The sequence below is a fragment of the Anabrus simplex genome, chromosome 2, assembly GCF_040414725.1.
Source record: "Anabrus simplex isolate iqAnaSimp1 chromosome 2, ASM4041472v1, whole genome shotgun sequence".
In the NCBI taxonomy this organism is placed as follows: Eukaryota; Metazoa; Arthropoda; class Insecta; order Orthoptera; family Tettigoniidae; genus Anabrus; species Anabrus simplex.
Genome location: NC_090266.1, coordinates 844,809,272 through 844,832,802, shown reverse-complemented (window position 1 = coordinate 844,832,802; position 23,531 = coordinate 844,809,272). Strand labels below are relative to the sequence as shown.

Below are 23,531 nucleotides of genomic sequence, written 5' to 3'. Positions count from 1 at the left end.
GCATGCAACGAACGAGAGGAAAATCCTGGAATTTTCTGGAACATTGTTGGAGTGATTCAACGCTGCTGTACGTAGCCGTAGTCATGATGGGTTAAGCCAAAGTGTGCACGCCAGCGCGATGAACTTGTCCGTCTATAAGCCTCCATAGCGGAAGAAGAGGACGCCGACGCCCATAGCTGCATCCCGACGCCAAGGATTTCCATCGGAACCATAAGTACCATTGTAAAATTTCTTCTCTTTCAGTAGATGACTAGTAGATTGTATTCTTGCTTAGAGGAGTGTAGTTTCTTTTGAAATGTTGTACTTAAATGGTGATAGTAGAGTATTCATGCATTCTTTGATTTATGGTTTCTACATTTTCTATCTTTGCATTCTCTTGGAATAATGTTTGTGTCTTTGATTCGGTGATAAGTAATCCCAGTTGCCAGTGAGTTCTACAAGGTCATGAATAATTAAGATCTTCAAAAGGAATTATGGGGGACTAAGACCTAAAAATAAGCATAATAATAATAATAATAATAATAATAATAATAATAATAATAATAATAATAATAATAATAATAATAATAATAGAAAGAATAAAATGTGGTCATAATAATCATGACGAGGAGGATGAGATTAAATATAGGAGTAAAATACTAATAAATCGAAGGCTTAATGAACTATTAGTTTAGTGATATGATTGATATCAGAAGGGATGGTAATTGACGTGTACTAGAAGCAGCTCATCGAGAAGACGTTTTCTAGGAGCCATATTAGGAGATATAAAAAAATAATAATAATGAAAGTCGGGTATTTGACTGGTTGTTGAGAATAAAATTGAACGATATTGTGATGGTGGATTTTACGATGAAATTGACGATATGGGATCACTAGGGTGCATATCAGTCATAGTGATTATGGTGAATTATAGTGATGATAGTGATTTATGGTGATTTGATAATATTTAGGGACTAATAATAGTTCTTTCCTTCGCTCAACAACCGATATTGTATAGTGTATGACTTGCTTATTATTAGCCTTTCCTGGGGCTCACAGACGCATCTTTCCGGTGATGGTGGTGGTGATTATTTCTTCAAGATTAATTTAGTCATCCTATTTCGTCTTGTAACAATAGTCTTGATGAATTCTTATTATGATCGGTTCATGCTATAAGGGTCTTCAATAAAATTTAAGAGGAGAATATAATAATAAATGAATAATAATAATAATAATAATAATAATAATAATAATAATAATAATAATAATAATAATAAAGTATGATAGTTCAACTGTGTAATAAATCTGCCTATAAACTGTTGGTGTGATTATGTTGCTACGTGACAGTTATCCATGTCGTTCCATGAATGCTGATTCTTTTCGTGTTTTTATGTGATTTATTAGTCAATGATGTTGTTGTTGATTACGCGTGGTGTTACGTGATGCTCTATCCATCCATAGCATACTAGTCAGTTAGAAATCGTTGTTATGATTTATAAAGGAATACAGTCGAGCGAAATCTGCGAGAGAGGGGAAACACGCCAAATAATTTCTCAAGGAATTTCTCAAAATTATACAAAATTTCTCAAAATTGTAAAGCATTTCTCGAAAATAAGTTGTACAGAATTTCTCAAGAATAAGTTGTAAAGAATTTATCAAAGGTGTGAGAAAATGATTTAGGAATGATTTCTCATAAATATGACAAAGTAATTTCTCAAGAAATTTTTCTCAAAATATGCCAATATAAATTAGACAGAAAATTTTGTCAAAGATGTGCTAAAGAAAGAATTAATTAATGGGTAATCCGTAAAGATTAAGGAAGTAATGAAATATGGTTATTTCATGTTCAGTGTGACATTGTTTGGTTGCAATTATAACGACAGTATTACTAATTACGTGATTGATCAAATGTTACAGAGAATGGCTTCGGTTGGAAGTTCATTGAAGGTGTAATTGAATCCAATGAATTCGCTAAGCATGCCAAGGACTCATATTCATTTGTTAACGAGAAGAATAATCAGTTGAATTCTGTTGAAGAAATGTTATAATGTAATTTCTTTCCTAGCATTGTCCAGACTGAATTTTATTTTTATTTTAATAAACCAGTTTGTTATTTTGTTCTGAGTCTTATTCCACATTATGTCTCCTATCCAGTCACCAATGGCCCTGCAAATATAAATCTTCTGAAGGTCGGTCTCGTAATAGCAAGTTGGCTCTGCGAACAGTCCACCCTTTTGGGACTCTCGCTCCGCCGACTGAGCGACCCCGGAGAAGGGGACACCATCATATTTTATGATTAATTTTCATTCCTAAAAACACAATGAGGTCGTTACGAATGTTTATTAGCAGTACGGTTTTCTTTTCCTAATAATATTTAATTATTGATTAAAATAATTAGCATTGTATAAACTGATTTATTGATTATAAAACAATTTCACCCGCAGCACAAACAGGTCTACCACCGTGTAGGACACTCTTGAACTTAACCTTATCATCGACTGAAAAATGTCTGTTATCTACTTGTTTTCTTAAATTTTACATTAAAATGGCGCTGTATATCTCATAGACTGGAGTGATTGAGGAGTCTCTCCAACAATATGACACTGTGTTCGTTAGAATAGTAAAGCGATGTTTTACTTTGTAACAAAACTTTAACGACTATAAAAGTGCAAATGAAAGTCACGCCTTTTCTAGTCTTGAGCATTGTTGGAGGAATGGAAGATAAATGTTTTCACAATCCATAGCCTCGGCAGAAAGGTCACCCTGACGGGGAATCGAACTCGGTCTTTTGGGTGAACCAAGCTCACCTTTTCCACCTCATCTAGGCAGCCTCAGAATCCGAGAGGGAAGGACGCATATATATTTTAGGAAATATATTCTGGAAATATAAATGATCACAAATTATCAGAAAACTGAGTAGTAGCGTTACGAGATTAATGAACGTATTTGTTTTCATCCATATAAAACCAATAAAAATGTTATAGTACTCGCATATCAAAGGTGAAATATTATTTTATGTAGCTTGCACAACGCTGTGACATTGTTACTGCCCCTTTGATACATAATACGATAGTGACGTCATGTAATTTATGATACATTGCGGATCAATGGAAAAGTCGTCAAAGTCGTCACTGGCATTGCAGCTTCGTTCCTGTGAATTGGTTAACGTCTTCATTGAACACCACATGATGTAAAAATGTAATGAACATAGGAAATGACTGAAGGTGCCGGGTATAAACAGGATATTTTTGTGAAAGTAAAGATTTTGATAAAATTCTACGCTATCTTTGGGAGTTCATTTGATACTATTAGGGAGAAAATTGCACAGTTTTAGATGAACAGGAAGTTTTCTTCCGACTGCTAATCTGGCACCATACCTGTTAATACTTGCAGTCCCCATAGTTTTAATACCCCCCCCCCATTAGCAAATACAAAGTACTTCGCCCTTTAGGGAAGATAGGTTCAAGTTAAATAATTGTATTGGCGTCCCGTTCAGAGAATGTTCTCTAACGAGTCATTTGAAGATATTCAAAATACTGCACTAAAGTATTCCACGGCATTACCCGGGGAATTTTGGTATATTTCACGATTCTTAGAATACTGAAATACTTTCGTAATCTAATAAGTAAGCTTATTCGAGGTTCGGCTGCAATATGCCTCACGTCTTTTTGTAAATGCTTCTTGACATACATACTATACACTGTACTTCTCCCTTCGAGTCTATTAAAATTAGCATCATTATTAATGTGTTGGTCCACCTCTGTGGTGTAGTGGGTAGTGTGATTAGCTGATACCCCCAGAGGCCCGGGTTCGATTCTCGGCTCTGCCACGAAATTTGAAAAGTGGTAGGAGGACTGGAACGGGATCCATTCAGCCTCGGGAGGTCAACTGAGTAGAGGGGCTTTCGATTCCCATCTCAGCCATCCTCGAAGTGGCTTTCCGTGGTTTCCCACTTCTCCTAAAAGAAAATGCCGGGATGGTACCTAACTTAAAGCCACGGCCGCTTCTTTCCCTCTTCCTTGCCTATCCTTTCCAATCATCCCATCCACACCACAAGGCCCTTGTTCAGCATAGCAGGCGAGGCCGCCTGGGTGATGTACTGGCCCTAACCCCAGTTGTATATCCTAGACGCTCCACGACACTGCCCTTGAGGCGGTGTGCGATCCCTCGCTGAGTCCGCGGGAAAACCAACCCTTGAGGGTAAACAGATTAAGAAGGGAAGAAAGAATGGATCGTTGTGTTGCTTAGACTCGTCAGCGTTTCCTTGGTCCCAGTGATGTCATTTTTTATATAAATACATATACATTTTATATGCAATACATATATACATTCTATATACAATGTGATTATGCCTTCTGCTGGAACCCATCATCTCCCCGAGAGTAAGCTCACAGCTACGCGTGCCAAAACATGCAGCGAAATCGCTGGGTGAACAGCGACGAACTTCTGGGATTAAACAATGCAAATTACCATAAAGAGCAGGGATTCTTGTAGTTTTGCATAACTACTGGTGTCGTTATCATGGCCAAGTACGGATTCTCTAATGAAGTATAATTTTTCAATTGTTTTTTTTTTTAAATTTGAAGACAAAAGTCCTCAACCCAATTGCTGATGACTGAGCAGTTAAATAAAACACAATAAACATTTGAAAATGGTCGGAATGGCCATGATTTGCCTGCAGTTTACGAGACCTTTCGTGAAGAAACTGAACATAATCGTCATAGTATTGTTATCATTATCATCATAAAATCTTGTGGTTAGAGAGCCTCAGATTTACTGCACAAATCACTGTCGTAAAAGACATCAGTAAGAGTTTTATAATCTCCGACCGGAATAAAGTAGAGAAAAGTGATCTTAAACACAGTTGTCAGTAAAATTCCAAGTAGCGTGTTGTTAAACGGAGGAAAATCTGTAGCTTGGAAATGTGTACTTTTGAAAGGGAAAAGAAGTTACAATTGCTGAATGAAATGTTTGAAGACGGTAACAGAGGCAAGTAATTTCTCAAATCGAACCAAGAAGTTCTTCCGAATGAAAATAACTCGTTAATGTATATACACTTATGAAGAAACACAGTGATGATGAATGGAAATATTTGAAAGGTTATCCAAAACGAAATAAGGAGTTAGATGCTTCCCTACACGAGGACCTTATGATTTTGAAATACATTTGCGGAAAATGAAATCCCAACACCAGGAAGGAGTTGTGTTATATAAACGAAATTCGGGAGGCATGTTTGCACTTCTGAAAGATGACGGCTATTTCAATTTACGCGCTATTCGACGCAGCGTGGTAATCGTAGCGGCGCTATGGCTTTGCAAAGCAAGTTTGCTTTAAATACGCACTGTACACTTCGTGCGCGTTAGTCATCGTCCGGTGTTGACGTTGTGAGGTAGATGTGATTTTAACATGCCTTTACGGAGACGAAGAAGGCAGTATCAGAAGATTGAGTTTGAGCGTGGCCGTATAATAGGGCTACGAGAAGGCGCATGTTCTCCCCGTAATATTGCAGAAAGACTTGGCTGTGCATCAGTGTTGGCGAAAAATGGTCACGGGAAGGCACTCTCTTAAGAAGACCGAAGTCCGGCCACATACGGGCCACTACGGGGAGGGAAGACCACTGTATCCGACGCATTGCTGTGGTGGATCGTACTGAATCTGCAGCAGACATTAGAACTTAAGTTGGCACCAGAGTGACACAGCAAACTGTAACAAATCGATTACTTGAGGGACATCTCCGAGCCGGACGTCCTGTAGCGTTCATGACATTAACTCCGAATCACTGCTATCTGTGTCTTCAGTGATGTCAACGTAGGGCTCATTGGAGGGTGGAGTGGAGATATGTTGTGTTTTCAGGTGACAGACGTTGCTGTCTTGGCCGTAGGTTGGTAAGAAGGAGACCAGGTGAGCGCTTGAAGCTAAGGTGTCTGCGGCGTCCATACACTGGACCAAACCTAGGAGACTGGGGAGCGATTTCTTTTTGACAGCAGGAGCGCACTCGTCGTTATCCCAAGAACCTTGACAGCGGATTTGTACGTCAGCGTGGTGACTGAACCGGTTATGTTTGTAGTATTCAAGGGGATGTTTCCCAACAGGATAACGCTCGTCCTCATACCGTTGCTGTCCTTAAAAATGGTCTACAGAGTGTCGATCAGTTGCCTTGACCTGACAGATCACCAGATCTTTCACCCATTAAGCACGTATGGGACGTAATTGCACGAGAAATGCAGCGTCATCAAATACCAGCATTAACCGTTGCTGATTTGACTGACCAAGTGCAATAGGCGCGGAACTCGATCCCATAAAAAGACATACGGCACCTGTATGACACATTGCATGCACGTTTGTAGGCTTGCACTCAAAATCGTGGCGATGAATCTGTAACCTGGAAACTTTAATCAAATAAATATGTTTTCTAGACAATTACTTGCCTAAATTGCATTCCTCTAAACTAATGTCGTCTTGGTATTGGAATTTAATTTTCCGTCAGTGTATATACAAATCACTAGACCTATCTGCATTGAACATGTGTGGAAGTGGACTGATCGTCATCTGGTCCTGTCATGAACACGCCAGACTGTGCCAAAAGGTGGAATATGCATGGAACTCTACTCCTCTGCATGATATTCGTTATATCTATGAACCTTTGTATGCTCGAGTTTCGGGTAACATTGCATCTAGAGGAGTGTACATGAAGTTTTTAAACAATAATACGATTCACCCAGCAGACTTTCTACACATGTATGAGTATGTCCTCGTGAGATGATTCTATACGGTATACAGTACCTTCTGAGATAAGGGCTTTGTGGTATTCCATTTTCATTTTCGGTTAACATTTATTGATTGGAGTTCTATAGTCGATGTCACTATGAAGACACAGAAAAATGTTTACATTATGTTGAACAAGAGAGATTTGTATTGCAGGGTGTGTGCATGGTCGTACCATAAGCAATACATTGTTAAATTTTTTTAAAGGAACTTGTGAGGTATATTCAACACAATTGAATAAGTGTGTGATATATTTATAAGTACATGGAAGTTAAGCTATTATCGCCATTATTTTAATAAAATATCATACTTAGCACTTATACAGCCTTGAAAAATGTAACCTACCCAGGGCATCGTGCAGGTGTCCTTTGGCAAATCACATTATATCCAGACAGCACCTCAGACCTAAACGAATATCCTCACATACTGATTACACATGAGCTAGAAGGATGCTACAAGAAATGACGTCTACGTGTTTATCATTATGATTTCTTGTGAATGCTGCCTTGAGCTGAATAATTTTGCTTCAAAATCTACAGCAGGTGTTTGAGTCGACTATTATTTAAATATTTCACCACTGTTTCTAGAATAGTCAGTTGATATGCTCTTAGTCTACTAATTTATAACCATGTAGCTGAAATGGAACTGAGAAATGTAGTGGTTTTGGGGAAAATTCAGGGCTATTTTCTGAGATTTCGTTTGCAGCTCTCTCCGGCGAAGACAGAGGACACCAGATGTGGCTATTTTGGAAATGATGGGTGCTCTTTGTTTAAAATACACTTGATTGTAGGATGTTACTGGAGAATTAGTATCTCCTGAACCGTATTTTGCAATGTCTTCCAATCTTTACAGATATATTTCGGGTCCACGTCATACAAACTTTAGTCTATTCAGGCATAGGTGGATAATACTCTGAAATAGAAAAGAATCATTATAGTTTCCCCTGTCGTGTCACGATAATGAAGTATGAAGAAAGGTTTTCTGTAGTCTTCGGCCATCTTCACAAAATGATGTAGACGAGTAGTATGATTTTATAAAACATTTCGTTCATATTTGACGTCTCATCCATTGTGTATCGGGAGATGTACATTCACTTTATGATGTTTAACTTATAGTCTACTTGATGGTTTTACTCTAATTTCTATTTGATGTAAAAGCAAATTATCTTTCGTGCCGATTGGGCCACTTTAAGTAATCACATCTGGAGGAAAATAAGGCACACGACTTCACAGGGACGAAATTTGCCACTATGTTATTTAACGCTAAGGTTGGAAACATACTGTAGATACATTCTGACCTCAAGGGACAATGTCCTCGGGAATCAGTTTTGTGAGCTTGTTTCTGTTGATGTTCCGTGGTGGTAAGGGAAGAAACCAGAGAGAGAGAACAAAACAGCATTTGGTACATAGGTGAAAGAGGAGTACACTTGTTCTCCTGCTTTCATACTTGATGTTGGTGATTTGTTGCACAAAGGAAAAGCAAAATTTAAAAAAAATCGTCAAATATTCAAGATCTATATTTTAAGCAATTGGTAATTATATTATCATGTTAGTCTTAATCGTACTTGAAAGAGGCATAATTTAATCTGTTCTCAATGTGAAGAGATTTCTTTAGTCCTACACATACTGCTACCTCTGGTAAAGAGGAGGTTCTCGGTAACTTGCCTTTATGCACTATGCGTGGTATGAATGTGGAAAATCCGAAGGGACAAACACTTAACACAGTTGCTGATAGTCTTATTCCTGGATGGAAAACCGTCTCCTTTCACAAATGTTACAGACTGTTGTGTTGTACAACCACAAGGGACAAAGATTATAAATTGCAGCCATTAATGTGCTTTCAAAAGGAATTATATTCAATTACATCCAATTCTTAGTGTTCTCTTTCATCGTAAAATAAGATTTTTTAATTTTCATATTGCTCGCACTTTCGAAATACATTCACATTTTTAAAATGCTTACGTCTATATTCGTTTTAATATAACTCGTCGCTTGTAGGAAATAGAAGTAGAGGCTATTGAACTTGGCGAGTCTTACTTCGGCTTTGACATGTGACTATCATGAGTGGTTTCTTAAACAGTAATCTCCACGGAGTCTAGATATTTTCATTTTTATACACAGTAATACTTATAATTTAATGTGGCTATTTCTAGCCGGGCGCAGCCCTTGTGAAGCAGACCCTCCGATGAGGGTGGGCGGCATCTGCCGTGTGTAGGCAACTGCGTGTTATTGTGGTGGAGGATAGTGTTATGTGTGGTGTGTGAGTTACAGGGACGTTGGGGACAGCACAAACACCCAGTCCCCGAGCCAACCATTTAAGGTTAAAATCTCCGACCCGGCCTGGAATCGAAGCCGGGACCCTGTGGACCAAAGGCCAGCACGCTAACCATTTAGCCATGGAGCCGGACTTTATATACGGTTACTCGAAACAATACCGACAACGCTTAGTACCGGGTGATTTATTCTTCGCGGGACTTGTAAGACGAGAGCTTCAGAGCTCGGCCAAATAGTATTTACAATTCGTACGTTCGTACAGAATCGGCTCGTGTTGTACTGCCATTGTTTCAAGAGAGATTCCCTGACATTCAACTTGCAAGTCGAAGTTCGATTCACAGATTGGTGAATACATTTCAAGAAGCGGGAAGTATTCGTGATAAGAAACGTACACAGTCACGTACAGTTCTCGCAGAAGAAACTGTAGATTACATTGGACATGCTCTGGAAGGTTCCCGACAAGATCACTTCGACGTTTTTCTCAGCAAACGGGAATTTCCTGTTCCTCTGTTGGAACACTTACAAAGTTACTGAAGTGAAAATCCTCTAAAATTACTGTTAAACCGGGTTATCCTGTATCCAGGAGTAAATTTGTCAATGGATTTTGAATAGTGGTTATGACGGAGATTTTGACCCTTATCTAATTTTCTTACGGACGAGTGCAGAAAACTCTCGCCTGCATCACGAGGAAACCCTGCAAGATCAAAATGCAAGATTGTGGTGCGCCATCACCAACCAGAGAACAATAAACGTTATAGTTTTTGAAGAAATAACTAATAAGGATAAGTATGTGCAGGATATTTTGCAATCCTTTCCTATGAATTAACTATGAGGGAACGTAGAGCCGCGACTTTCCAACAGATCTCTTCACTGGAACATACAACCTGTTTCCTCACATGCAATTCATGACATATTCGCCGACAGAGTCATCACTAACAACATAATATGCTGCCCTCGGTCCCTCGATTTAACGTGCTGCTGAATTTATGGTGTTGATTCTGACCACTCTGTATGATACAAGGTGGGATTTGTTCTTCATTTTGAGGCTGAGTAGCCCAAATTTCCAAATAAGAACTACTGTATGTCGTATTAATTTTTGACTAATTTAAACAGAACTAAAGAGTTCGAGAAACTAAGTTTCCATGCGTTATTTTAAATAAACATTGTGTTATACTTTCTGATGGGATAATGTCTTATTTTATTTATTTATTTATTTATTTATTTACTTATTTATTTATTTTATATTTATTTATTTATTTATTTATTTATTTATTTATTTATTTATTTATTTATTTGTGTCTCTTTCATTCTGCAGTATAAGTATGACTGAAAAGAGGATATCACTACATGTTTTCATTTCCAACAAGATCTCTTCACATGATTTAGCGATCGTCTAGCTAGTGCAGAATTTAAACATATGCAGGTTAGTGCTTCAAATCACCACCACCAGCGATAAGGGCGCTATTTTTAAAACGTTATACCTATGTGGAATTCAATTATAATTCACAAAGAATTAGTCATCGTTCGTTAGGGTCCATAGCTTATTGTCTGGTCGTGGAAATGGTAAAAGTTTGACTGAGATTTGATCTCAGATCTTGAAGTTTGGTAATTGGCTGCATTAAATATATGGACTACTCTTCCATGTAAATTATAATACACAGCTATTTAAATATTGAGAAACTGTAGCTCACTGGTTTAGTAAAGCCGGTGTGCAACAGGAATATTCCAGATTGATTCCCTGCTGAAACTTTATTTTTTTGCTCTGTTATAGGCTGCAGTGTGTTTTGCAACATTAAACTATGGACGAGCGAACAGTTGGATAATTCTTTAATTGTACACAAATATCATAAGACATTAAAATTGTAATTATGAAACCGTATTAATAGACATTGATTAATTCTTCTACGAGGAATAAATGATGGGAATTGTAAGCTTATATCTGTAACAAATATATGTTAGTTGAATTATCATTCATCAGAGAATACACATAATACAATTTGAATCCTCCACGTTGAAATGGAGGCATTTATTAGCAATTAAACTTACAGTATAAATGTTTCAAATGCTTAAAGTAGAAAACCTCAAATTACACTATAAATTACCAGGGCTTTTTGAGATATGGAGAAATAAATCTGACATGGATTATTAAATACCGTCCCTAATGGATGACGAAGGATATTTAGAGGCTGTTACCCTTCTGAAATGGAATACAGATTAATTATTTTAAGCATATCACACCATTCATAATAATAATGTTATTGTTTTTACGTCCCACTAACTACTTTGATGGTTTTGATGACGTCAAGGTGCTGGAATTTTGTCCGGCAGGAGTTCTTTTACGTACCAGTAAATCTACCGACAGGGGGCTGACGTATTTGAGCACCTTCAAATACCACCGGACTGAGCCAGGATCGAACCTGCCAAGTTTGGGTCAGAAGGCCAGCGCCTCAACCGTCTGAGCCACTCAGTCCGGCATAACATATTTTAACTTTATTGTATAAAAATCATCATATACATCTTAATCCATCTGAATTTAATCTTTGAAAAAGCAGCACTGTTACTACCGGATTTCCAGCGGAAATGTAACATATTTTACTAGATAAATATGTTTCTAATATTTCGAACGTTTTCATCAAGCTTTCTTAATGCAACGCATAATTATGTGATTAGGAAGTCACACTAAAATATGAATTCGGGTTTACAACCTTTCCGAACTCATTCAGATGAACCTGCCGTATGATTTTTGAGGTACTATGCCAAATATTAGTAATCTATTCAAAAATGTTGATTAAAAAAAGGTTTGTAGTTGGATTAAAAAAAAAATATTTCAATCATTCTTAATTTCTTGGGGGGGGGGGGGGGGATTTTGATCTTGGTCTCCTTGGATTGAACTAGAATTAATGACATACAAATTATATGGCAAATTCATTCATTATTATAAGGAAATGTTTACAGTCAACTCTAGATTATCTGTGGTAATGGGTGGTAGCCACCCCATGGATGAACGAAAACACGATTAATATGCGAAGTCATAATATTATACAAATGAGAGTTATTTAAATCTTATATCAATGAAAATACTCTGCATCGCTAGAATCATTCACTGTGAGAAGTTATAAACCGTTTCACTACTACAAAACAGCACAGTAAAACTACAATTTAATTATGCAAAATTTACACCTTTCGAATTAGTCCGTTATCACATTTTGTTTTTTGACAGAGTTCTCTTTCTCATGAATGTCGGACGGAGTCTGCGTTACATTAATTGTTCGTTTAACAAACTGTCTTCTGCCTGTTCTAAACAATTTAACAAGCCCGCAAGGTATTTAAGGGTTACCTCATGTGAAACCTTTCTCTTCGTAGTTGCAACCTTTCGTTCACTATCGCTCCCCTCTCCGCCGCCGATAAGCGACTGCACAATGTCACCATCACTCAGCATCTCAAAGCCTTGTTCACACTTGTAGCAAGCACGCCGTTATTTAATCTTGATTCACATCCACTTGCTCACATCTCGGAATTCGTTCTGCATTTCAGCCAACATCTTCTTCTGTGAATCCGTGGAAGACGTCATGAGTGTTACTTCTACTGTAATAATAGATTTCCTCCACGATCTTTGCAGTATCGTCGATTTCAAAGTTTTCCATGCTGTTGGAATGTCACAAATGGCATACAAAATCGTGAGCAACTTTCAAAAGAAAGTCAAGTAATTTCCTTTGTTTATATATTTTTAAGAAAATTTGACTTGGAATTGCATTTCTTACTGATCCCCTGGCTTACCCCTTGATCCATTGGCTGGACCAGTGATGGAACATCTGGTGGTAGATATTTAACAACAATCTTGTCATCTTCTGACGTAATTAATGTACATTCGCAGTTGAGTGTGAGGGTGTATTACATCTAATAATAACACTGCGGTTTAAGGATGGCCTTTTGCTTTCAAAAGAGCACGGACTTCGGCCATAAAAATTGCATCAAACAATTCTTTAAATATTATTCTATCCATTCATGCCACTTTCTGGTCGTAAAAATGTACAGGTAAGTTTGTGGCTCTTGTTGAAGTGATTGGGGTTCCTTTGCTTTGCCAATCACTGTTAGTTTTAATTTGTCTGTGATGCGTTTTTCACAATACATAACAGTTACATTCTCCTTGCTATTAACGTCCAGATACATGGTGTTACTCTAGAAAGCCATATTTCTGGTATTTCCAATATTGATTAGTTCCGTAATCGTTGTAAATTTGCTCCGGAAACAAGCCTCCTGTTTGAATGAACATGATAATCCACAGCTCTTTTCAGAAATTTGACCGGGTCAGGAATTGAATGAATGAAGCCCCCTTCTAGCGGCGAGGATAAGAATTGTGCCTGCTGCCGAAGCCTGTCGCACTCCTCTGGGGTAATGATTAATGGCTGATAGATGAAATGATATTGGAGAGTGTTGCTGGAATGAAAGATGACATAGAAAACCGGAGTATCCGGAAAAATCCTGTCCCACCTCTGCGTTTGTCCAGGACAAATCTCACATGGAATGACCGGGATTAGAACCACGCAACCCAGCAGTGAGAGAACGGAGCACTTCCGCCTGAGCCACGGAGGCTCCTTCGGTTTGAATAAGCTCTTCAAATACAGCGCAAAATTCATTAGTTGCAGCTTCATCCCTGGATAATTTCTTCCCTTGTATGTTAATTTCGCCAATTCCATGTGATTGTTTGAATCTCGTCAGCCAACCAGAAGACGCATCAAAGCTGCCTTCCAAACCAAGAGATTCAGGGACTCCCTGGGTCCTTTGCAGATTAAACCAAACCTCCATTGGCTTGCATAAATATTCATATGTCGATTTGTTCATTGCTGTCCTGTTTTCCATTCCATTTCATCTGGAAGACTAAACGAAGGGAATGAATCAATTCTTCTTCTTTTAAAAATCACGTAGTTTGTTTCCCTATGCCATATTGTAATGTTGTTTGTTGAACACTTCTACTTGTTTTCTAGTTGCTAAGTTATTTTCAATTTTAGTTCAGTACTGACAGTGAGAACTTTTCACTATCGATAACTCATACTGTGTAGACTATGCAGTTATACAACAGATTAGGCATAAGGCGAATGGAAAACACGTAGCGCTATGTCACGTCATATATGGTGGAGGGCAGCGTTTATGTAGTGTAAGCTTAGTTCACAAGTATAAAAAAACAGAGATGAAAAGAAAAGTCCCCGGTTATACTGCACACCGGTTAATCCGCCCCTGGATATTCGAGAGTAGACTGTGTATCAAAGTAAAGGAACATAATATTGAGGTGAAATATGCACATTTTGATACACACATTTAGGAAAAAAAGCTATGCAACACTTTCAAAGTGTGATTGTTAATTTTTAAAATCTATATAAAGCCACTATCGTCGACGATAAAATTATGACACTATATTGTTCAGCCCTGGAAAAAAATATTTCAATAATTTTGACAACAACAACAACAACAACAACAGGGGGTGTTTCAAATGAATTTCGGAACTTACCTAAAACTCTGACATCAACTGTGCGTTGGGATGTTATATTCTGCTTATTCCGTGCTACGCAAGTGTATGATCCTTGGTCGCTCTCCCTTTGTACGTTGTCCACTATGAGGGTGCCGTTTGTTACTCGCTGACGAATATTAGTCGGCAAGCGTATACCATCTGCACAAAAGTAACAAAATATTAGTAGAGGGTATGTACAAAACCTAAAGTGTTTAAGTTGCATCTGCAAATTGACTTTATTCAAAGAAGGAATTCTCTTTAAAGCTGGTCAGATCCGTAATGAGGATCATACTGTTACATGAGAGTGCTGATCACAACAACAGTCTGAGTTGCATGGAACTGGTTTAAGGGTGTAGTTCCCTGCGCTTATTGTGCGTGACGTCTGATATATGTTATGTTGATAGCGTTTCATGTGTTCCTATATTCAATTATTTCTGGATAATTTGGAAAAGAAAGCCTTGAGATTTGGTATATCGTACCATACCGTTACATTCGAGACGTGTCTGTGAAGAATTTGTTGAAAATCCACTGTCAAGAAGACTAGCCAAAGTAACCATAACCTATTTTCGAAAAGCTCATCATTAACATCAGATTTATTTCATGTTTTCAGAGATAACACACAGCCGGGGAGAAAAATCAGTATTTTTGAATGGATCAGGGACATGTTGGACGTGTCAACTGTTCGTACCAAGATTTCATATTGAACTGATGATGTAATTTTCCTACACTGATGGAAATATTATTTTTTGTTACGGGCTTTACGTCGCATCGACACAGATAGGTCCTACGGCGACGATGGGATAGGAAAGGCCTAGGAGTTGGAAGGAAGCGGCCGTGGCCTTAATTAAGGTACAGCCCCAGCATTTGCCTGGTGTGAAAATGGGAAACCACGGAAAACCATCTTCAGGGCTGCCGACAGTGGGATTCGAACCCACGATCTCCCGGATGCAAGCTCACAGCCGCGTGCCTCTACGCGCACGGCCAACTCGCCCGGTACTGATGGAAATAAATAAATAAATAAATAAATAAATAAATAAATAAATAAATAAATAAATAAATAAATAAATAAATAAATTGAAAACTGTAGCTGAGGTGACGAGATAACTACACATGTTTCACACATCGTTAGCTCCTGAGAGGGCCCTCACTGACACCGCAAGATGGCCAGGCCACATTTACGAACGAGTAGAGCCATCAATATTAACACTGTATTTAGACCTATAGTGAAACGGGTTTCTCCCATTATATATTACTGAAGCCAGACCTTTGATTTCAAATATGACGGTCAAAGATCAAATAAAATATGAATATTGTACCGAGTATAGGTTACTATCATACATAAGTTACACTTTCACTATAGACTGTTATGCCTTTCAGGATTCAGTCTGCAAATCTGTGTACATTTACTAAACTCCACCACAATCCAGTATTGGTAACAAGCTCTGTGGCCTCGTTTAGTTCCGTACATCTTATTTTTAAATCATTAGAAACTGAGTCTAGCCATCGCAGTCTTCGTCTCCCTCTCCTTCTCTTACCCTCCATGACAGAGTCCTTTATTCTCCTCCATTCGCTTCACATGACCCCACCAATGAAGCCAGTTTATGCGTACAGCTACATCAATCGAGGTCTTTCCTAACGTAGCTTTTAACTCCACAATCCGAGTAACCTCGTGCCATTGTTCCCACCTGTCAGCGATCATTCTCGCTGATTTCATGCCTGTTACTTCTACAGTAACTTATGAATAACATATGCTGTGTCCACCCAGCCTTCACTCCCATGAACCAAATAGGAAAAGGACCGGTGTAAAAATGGTTTCGTCCTGGAGCAGATTTATTTCTTACAGAATACTGTCGATCGCAACTGCGAGCTTACTGCACCTTGATTCAATCTCACTTACTATACTACCATCCCCGGAGAATACACATTACAAATATTTGAAAAGGTCCACCCGTTCCAGCTCTGTATTCCCAACCTGATATTCAATTCTCTTAGGTTTGTAACCTACTGACATCACTTGAGCACAAGGAGGACCATGACTCAGAATATGTCCGAGATACCACTCCTGTTGCTTAGCAACTAGTATCCCGACTCTCAGGACCAGTTACTAGGCCACTCAGCCGCTGACCAAGGTTCACGAACTAGGACGTGACTACAGTAACTCACACCACGGTCATTATCAAGAAAATTAATTCTGATCTGATTTTGGAGAATTGAACTAAGAAGGATAAGCCCATGTACACGGGATTCTTAGATCTAGAAAAGTAATTCGATAATGTTGATAGGACCAAGTTATTCGAGATTCTGAAGGTGATCGGGATCAGGTACCGAGAAAGAAGAATGATCTAAACTCTGTACAAATCAGTCTGCTGTAATAAGATTCGAGGGCTATGAAACAAAGCAGCAATCCAGAAAGGAGTGAGGCAAGGCTGCAGTTTGTCCCCTCTCCTTTTCAACACTTGTATACAGCAGGCAGTAAAGGAAATCAAAGAGGAATTTGGAAAGGGCATCGCAATTCAAGGAGAGGAATTCACAACTCTGAGTATTGCCGATGACATGGTTATCTTTATCTGATTCTTTAGAAGATCTGGAGAAATTGCTGAATGGTATGGACTCAGCCTTGGAGGAGGAGTACAAGATGAAAATGAATACATCCAAAACAAACGTAATGGAGTGCAGTCGCACGAAGCCAGGTGATGCAGGAAATATTAGATTAGGAAATGAAGTCTTAAAGGAAGTAGATGAATATTGTTACTTGGGTAGTAAAATAAGTAACGATGGTAGAAGTAAGGAGGACATACAGTAAAATGCAGACTAGCACAAACAAGGAAAGCCTTTCTTAAGGAAAGAAATTTGCTCACTTCGAACATTGATGTAGGAATTAGTAAGATGGTTTGAAGGCTTTCATCTGAAGCTTGCATGCAAGTGGAACATGGACAATAACAAGTTCAGAAAGAAAGAGAATGGAAGCTTTTGAAATTCTGTGGTACAGAAGAATGCTGAAGGTGAGATGGGTTGATTTTTTCAATTCGCTTTACGTCGCACAGACACAGATTGGTCTTACGGCGAAGATGGGATAGGAAAGGCCTAGGAGTGGGAAGAAAGTGGCCGTGGCTTTAATTAAGGTACAGCCTGGTGTGAAAATGGGAAACCACGGAAACCCATCTTCAGGGCTACCGACAGTGGGGTTCGAAACCGATTTCTCCCGAATGCAAGCTCACAGCTGCGTGACCCTAACCGCACGGCCACTTGCTCGGTAGATTGGTAGACTGAATCATTAATGAAGATGTATTGAACTGAATTGGTGAAAGGAGAACGATTTGGAGAAATTTGATCAGAAGAAGAGATAGAATGATATGACACATATTAATACACGCAGGCTTGATCAGTTGGTTATTGGGGAAGTGGAGGCAGTAAGAATGGCAGGGGTAGACCAAACCTCATCTGCAGTTCATCTAACCGATTTGTGGCTCCTCCATGTGCGCCCGATCGATTCGGTTCCACCAGAGGGATCTGTGACCTTTCCGACTCGGCTCCCGTCCGGTTTGGCTCCTCCAAAGTAGCCCGTGAGGTTAGCATTGCCCTCGTACGTAAGGGTATGTCACCATAACCTCATCTAGCGGTCAAAAACAGCCCCGGTTGCCAGTGAGATTAACACTGCCCTCGAACGTATGCGTATGGCGTTGTAACCTCACCTAGGGTTCAAAAGCACTCCAGATCATTCCCTGACCAATTAGGCCCCACCAATGGAGTCTGTGAGGTTAGACTTACTCTCGTACGCAAGGTTATGACGTTATTCCGCATTCAATGGTCTAGAACCTACATAGCCTTACTACTCAAGTACGGGTCAATGACCTCGTTCTACTATCTACATAGCCTAACTACTCAACTAGGGGTCAGTGTCCTCGTGGGAAAATGCTGACTCAGCACCCATTGTTTTAGAACATACATAGCTCATTCTACTAACACGCAATAGTGAATACATCCCTCTTCACTGAATTGATGTCAGGAAGGGCATCCAGTCGTAAAAAAAGTACTAAGTCCACATGTACGGCACAGTCGTATCCGCGATCCCACCAGGATGTAGGCAAAACGGTGGAAGAACAACAGGAATAAGAAGATCTGGCCACGTCATTTGTGAAAGTTACTGTTAACAAAACATGGTCAAAGAGTTGGCCTACCTAAAAAATGAGACTCTTTGACATCTGAGCAGTATTTTATTTATCTGTTTAACAACCACTATGTGCAGCTAATATTAATGCAAAACCCACTGTTTGCAGTTGGAGCTTCCCTTCTGTACGAATATCTGTCAGGTACGTAGTGAACGTTCTTTGTTACGGATTATGACGGAGCTCGATAGCTGCAGTCGCTTAAGTGCTGCCAGTATCCAGTATTCGGAAGATAGTGGGTTCGAACCTCACTCTCGGCAGGCCTGAAGATAGTTTTCCGTGGTTTTCCACTTTCACACCAAGAAAATGCTGTGGCTGTACCTTAATTAAGGCCACGGCCGATTCCTTCCCACTCCAAGGCCCTTCCTCTTCTATAGTCGCCATAAGACCTATCTTTGTCGGTGTGACGTAAAGCTACTTGTGGTGTTGTTACGGATTATGAATCTTAATTTCTCTTTTCTATTCTAAGTGCATTGTTAGTTTATTTTTTGAAATCGGTACACATTGAGATGTGAAGTTACTACGTAACGATTACTTCGTTAACACAGTTGTTCTACAGTCTAATTAAAATACATTGTTTTACGAAGATTACTCCTTGGTGAAGGCCATCCTTCAAAAATTCCCACAATGGAAGGTGAAATCATTAACGTCGCTTCTCTTACCGGAGGAGAAATTAAAAATGAAGCTTATTGATTTAATCTCGTCGAACAGGGCCTGAAAATTCCTATTGTTAAGAGGCACATATAGAAACGGTCCTTTGAGCGAAGTCCCTCATTTTCCTGACGGTGTGGCACAGAGAGAGGGATGTGACTGTTCTGATTTCGACATACTTCAACCTATTTGTCTATGCATAGTGTTAGTGAGAGGGTTTTAACGTAGAATTCAAGATTCTCTTACTCTGCCGTATCCGATTTGGTTACAGAAAAAATTCACGTCGATAGAGCGAAACGTCATGTTGATATTCAGTATGAGTTCCCATCGGCTGTTCTGAGAAATATCGTTATAATAGTTTAAGGCTTCCAAGAATTTATAAACATACAAAGGCCTAATTTGTACACTAAGAATGCGAAACATTTTCCAGCCAGTCGAACGCAATGAACGAGGAAATAAGCCGTAAGAGCGGAAAAAAGAACATTATTAAAACAGAGAATGACAAGATTCGTCCAATCAGGATGACGCCTTCAAGATTTATTAAATCACATTAAATCAAAATCATTTGGAAATAATAAACAAGTGCTATATGCACATAAAATAAAGTCGGTTTAAAAAGTTATAAGAGAAACTTTGTCCCACGGCCGATGAATCAAAACTTTATACATCATTACATTATGTCTTATATGGAGAATATTCTACTGGAATACTTACGATACGCAATTCTATAGTTCTTCTTGAGTGTCCTCTCTATGTGTTTCTGACAATGCGATAAAGTGTACATATTTTGTTTATAAATGGGGCAATGAATGACTAAATAAATGAATGACTCGTCTGTGTGTTCTGTTATTATAGTTAAATAATACATTGTGTACTTCTTAATGTTACTCAATATGCTTCCGTATACATTCCCTTCCTATTTATCATCTAGCACAAAAAGTGACAATTTGGAAAACGAGTCTTAACATTTATTCGGCTTAGTTATAATGTTTAGTGTAGTAATAGACAAATTAACTGTAGTAGGGAAAATAAAATTCATGAATTAAAAACCCTATTTGGATTGCAATACATGGATATGATCTTACCAGTTTCGAAGTTATTCGGAACCAGGGGAATGGTGAAACGACGAGTGCGGCGCTGTGACCCAGTGCCAACCACTAAAGATGAACTGTGGAACCAGGTGAATGCAGCATGGATGGCTATACACCAGGACGCCATTCGCGCTTTATATGCGTCGATGCAATCATGCATGGAACAAGCTATCACCGCCCATGGAGGACCCTGTGCCTACTAGGCAACAGCATACATGCTGAACCTAGGTGATTGAAATACGAATCGTTTGTGCAGAACATACTAATGAACATGTCCTGTTAATATGAACTTCCTATCTCTAGTCTTTCAAGGTGTTCTGTTTTTTCTATGAACATGAGTGTATTTTATATAAATACATCATACTCTAGGAGCGGGTAAATATGTCATGCAAACATACATTCCAGCAGTACGGTACAGTAAGATTCATTTTCCTTTTACACGTCAGCATAGGAAAATGAACTCAACTAAGTTTGATCTGATGGACTGCATATCAATTTGTGGCTGGTAGGCGTAACTAGTCTTAAGGGAAAGAATGGATAGGAAGAGCCTTGTCACATTCGCGGTTTCTGCATAGGAGCAACGATATGTCATAGCAACTTCTGGGTCGGTAAGGAAAGCAACGGGAAACTACCTCACTCCTCATTTCTCTAGTATGCCCCTTCAGTGACGCCTGGGCTGTTTTTGTCAGCTGTTGGTGAAGCTATGGTGGATCAAACCAGCCTGTGGGCTGAATACCCAACACACACCAAGAAAGTTCTAAGAATTTAAAGCTATTACTGTCATATTTCATTTAAATAATCAGGGTTAATGGGTCGATTCCTGGCGCATTCAGTTAGTAGTTTAAGTGCTTAAATGCTGAAGACTCGCGTCAGTTGATTTGTTGACACGTTAGACAGCGGCCCTCTGACGTTTCTTATGACAGTCAGTACTAGAAGGGACGTTATAAAATTATTATTATTATTATTATTATTATTATTATTATTATTATTATTATAAAAATAGGAACATATATGTGAGGTTGAACTGTCTTTAAAACTTTCTTCAGCTTATCCCAGGTATTCCTGTGGTCACTGGAGCTACCCTCCCTCGCTCAGTGTTGGTTTTGGCCGGAGGTTAAAAGTCGAATGCCCTTCCTTCTATCACATGATTTCTGCGAGGGGGGGGGATATCAACTGTCTGATAAATTAATTTATTTGGGTAGGAGGCGTTTTATGTGCTGTATGATGTAATCATTTCGGTTTAAAATTAATATACTGTAGATGAGTCAGATTTTAATTTCGCTACCATCCCAGCCCATTCTCTAAGTGGAGGAGCAATAAATCTAAGAAAACCGAGCGAGTTGGCTACGCAGTTCGCATCAGTTGCCCTTAATTAATGTACAGTCCCAGAATTTACGTGCTGTGAACACGGGAAAATTGAAGGAACTTACTAGGAAATTGAATCTAGCAAAGAAGTCAGCTAAGGATAACATGATGGCAAGCATAATTGGCGGTCATACAAATTTTAGTGGAAAATGGAAGAATATGTATAAGTACCTTAAGGGAGAAACAGGTTCCAAGAAGGATATTCCAGGAATCATTAATGAACAAGTGGAGGATCTTCAAAAGGCAGAAGTATTCAGTTAGCAGTATGTAAAGATTGTTGGTTACAAGGATAATGTCCAGATAGGGGAGTTGACTAATACTAAAGAAGTATTAAAATTTACCTATGACAACATTGACATTTACAGTAAGATACAAAACTTGAAAACTCGAAAAGCAGCTGGAATTGATAAGGTTTCGAGGGATATACTAAATACAATGGGTTGGGATATAGTACCATATCTGAGATACTTATTTGATTATCGTTTGCATGAAGGAGCTATACCAAATGAATGGAGAGTTGCTATAGTAGCCCTGTGTATAAAGGAAAGGGTGATAGATATAAAGCTGAAAATTACAGACCAGTCAGTTTGACATGCATTGCATGTAAGCTTTGGGAAAGTATTCTTTCTGATTATATTATACATGTTTGCGAAATTAATAACTGGTTTGATAGAAGGCAGTTTGGGTTTAGGAAAGGTTATTCCACTGAAGATCAACTTGTAGGATTCCAGCAAGATATAGCAGATATCCTGCATTCAGGAGGTCAAATGGGCTGTATCACGATTGACCTATCTAAGGCATTTGATAAGGTAGATCATGGGAGACTACTGGCAAAAATGAGTGCAATAGGACTTGACAAAGGAGTGACTGAATGGGTGGCTCTGTTTCTAGGAAACAGAACTCAAAGAATTAGAGTAGGCGAAGCTTTATCTGTACCTGTAATAATTAAGAGGGGAATTCCTCAAGGCAGTATTATTGGACCTTTATGTTTTTTTATATATATATCGATGATATGTGTAAAGAAGAAAAATCAGAGGTAAGGCTTTTTGCAGATGATGTTATTCTGTACAGAGTAATAAATAAGTTACAAGATTGTGAGCAACTGCAAAGTGACCTCGATAATGTTGTGAGATGGACAGTAGGCAATTGTATGATGATAAACGGGGTTAAAAGTCAGGTTACGAGTTTCACAAATAGGAAACGTCCTCGCAGTTTTAATTACTGCGTTGATGGGGTGAAAGTTCCGTTTGGGATCATTGTAAATATCTAGGTCTTAATATAAGGAAAGATCTCCATTGGGGTAATCACATAAATATGATTGTAAATAAATGGTACAGATCTCTGCACATGGTTATGAGGGTATTTAGTGTTTATAGTGAGGATGTAAATGAGAGGGTATGTACGTCTCTGGTAAGACCCCAACTAGAGTATGGTTCCAGTGTATGGGACCCTCACAAGGATTACTTGATTCAAGAACTAGAAAAAATAAAAAACAGCTCGATTTGTTCTGGGTGATTTCCGACAAAGGAGTAGCGTTACAAAAATATTGCAAAGTTTGGGTTGGGAAGACTTGGGAGAAAGGAGACGAGCTGCTCGACTAAGTGGTATGTTCCGAGTTGTCAGTGGAGAGATGGCGTGGAATGACGTCAGTAGACGAATAAGTTTGAGTGGTGTCTTTGAAAGTAGGAAAGATCACAATATGAAGATAAAGTTGGAATTCAAGAGGACAAATTGG

At 38.8% G+C, this 23,531-nt stretch overlaps 1 protein-coding gene across 1 annotated transcript in view; it reads right to left on the bottom strand.

The window, feature by feature from the left end:
• LOC136863709 (cell adhesion molecule Dscam2) overlaps nucleotides 1-23,531 on the bottom strand; it is a 1,676,531-nt gene that overhangs the window by 367,801 nt on the left and 1,285,199 nt on the right. Inside the window, exon 10 of the mRNA XM_068226050.1 lies at nucleotides 14,524-14,682. Coding sequence (XP_068082151.1) covers nucleotides 14,524-14,682 — 159 coding nt within the window. The remainder of the gene's footprint in view (nucleotides 1-14,523; nucleotides 14,683-23,531) is intronic.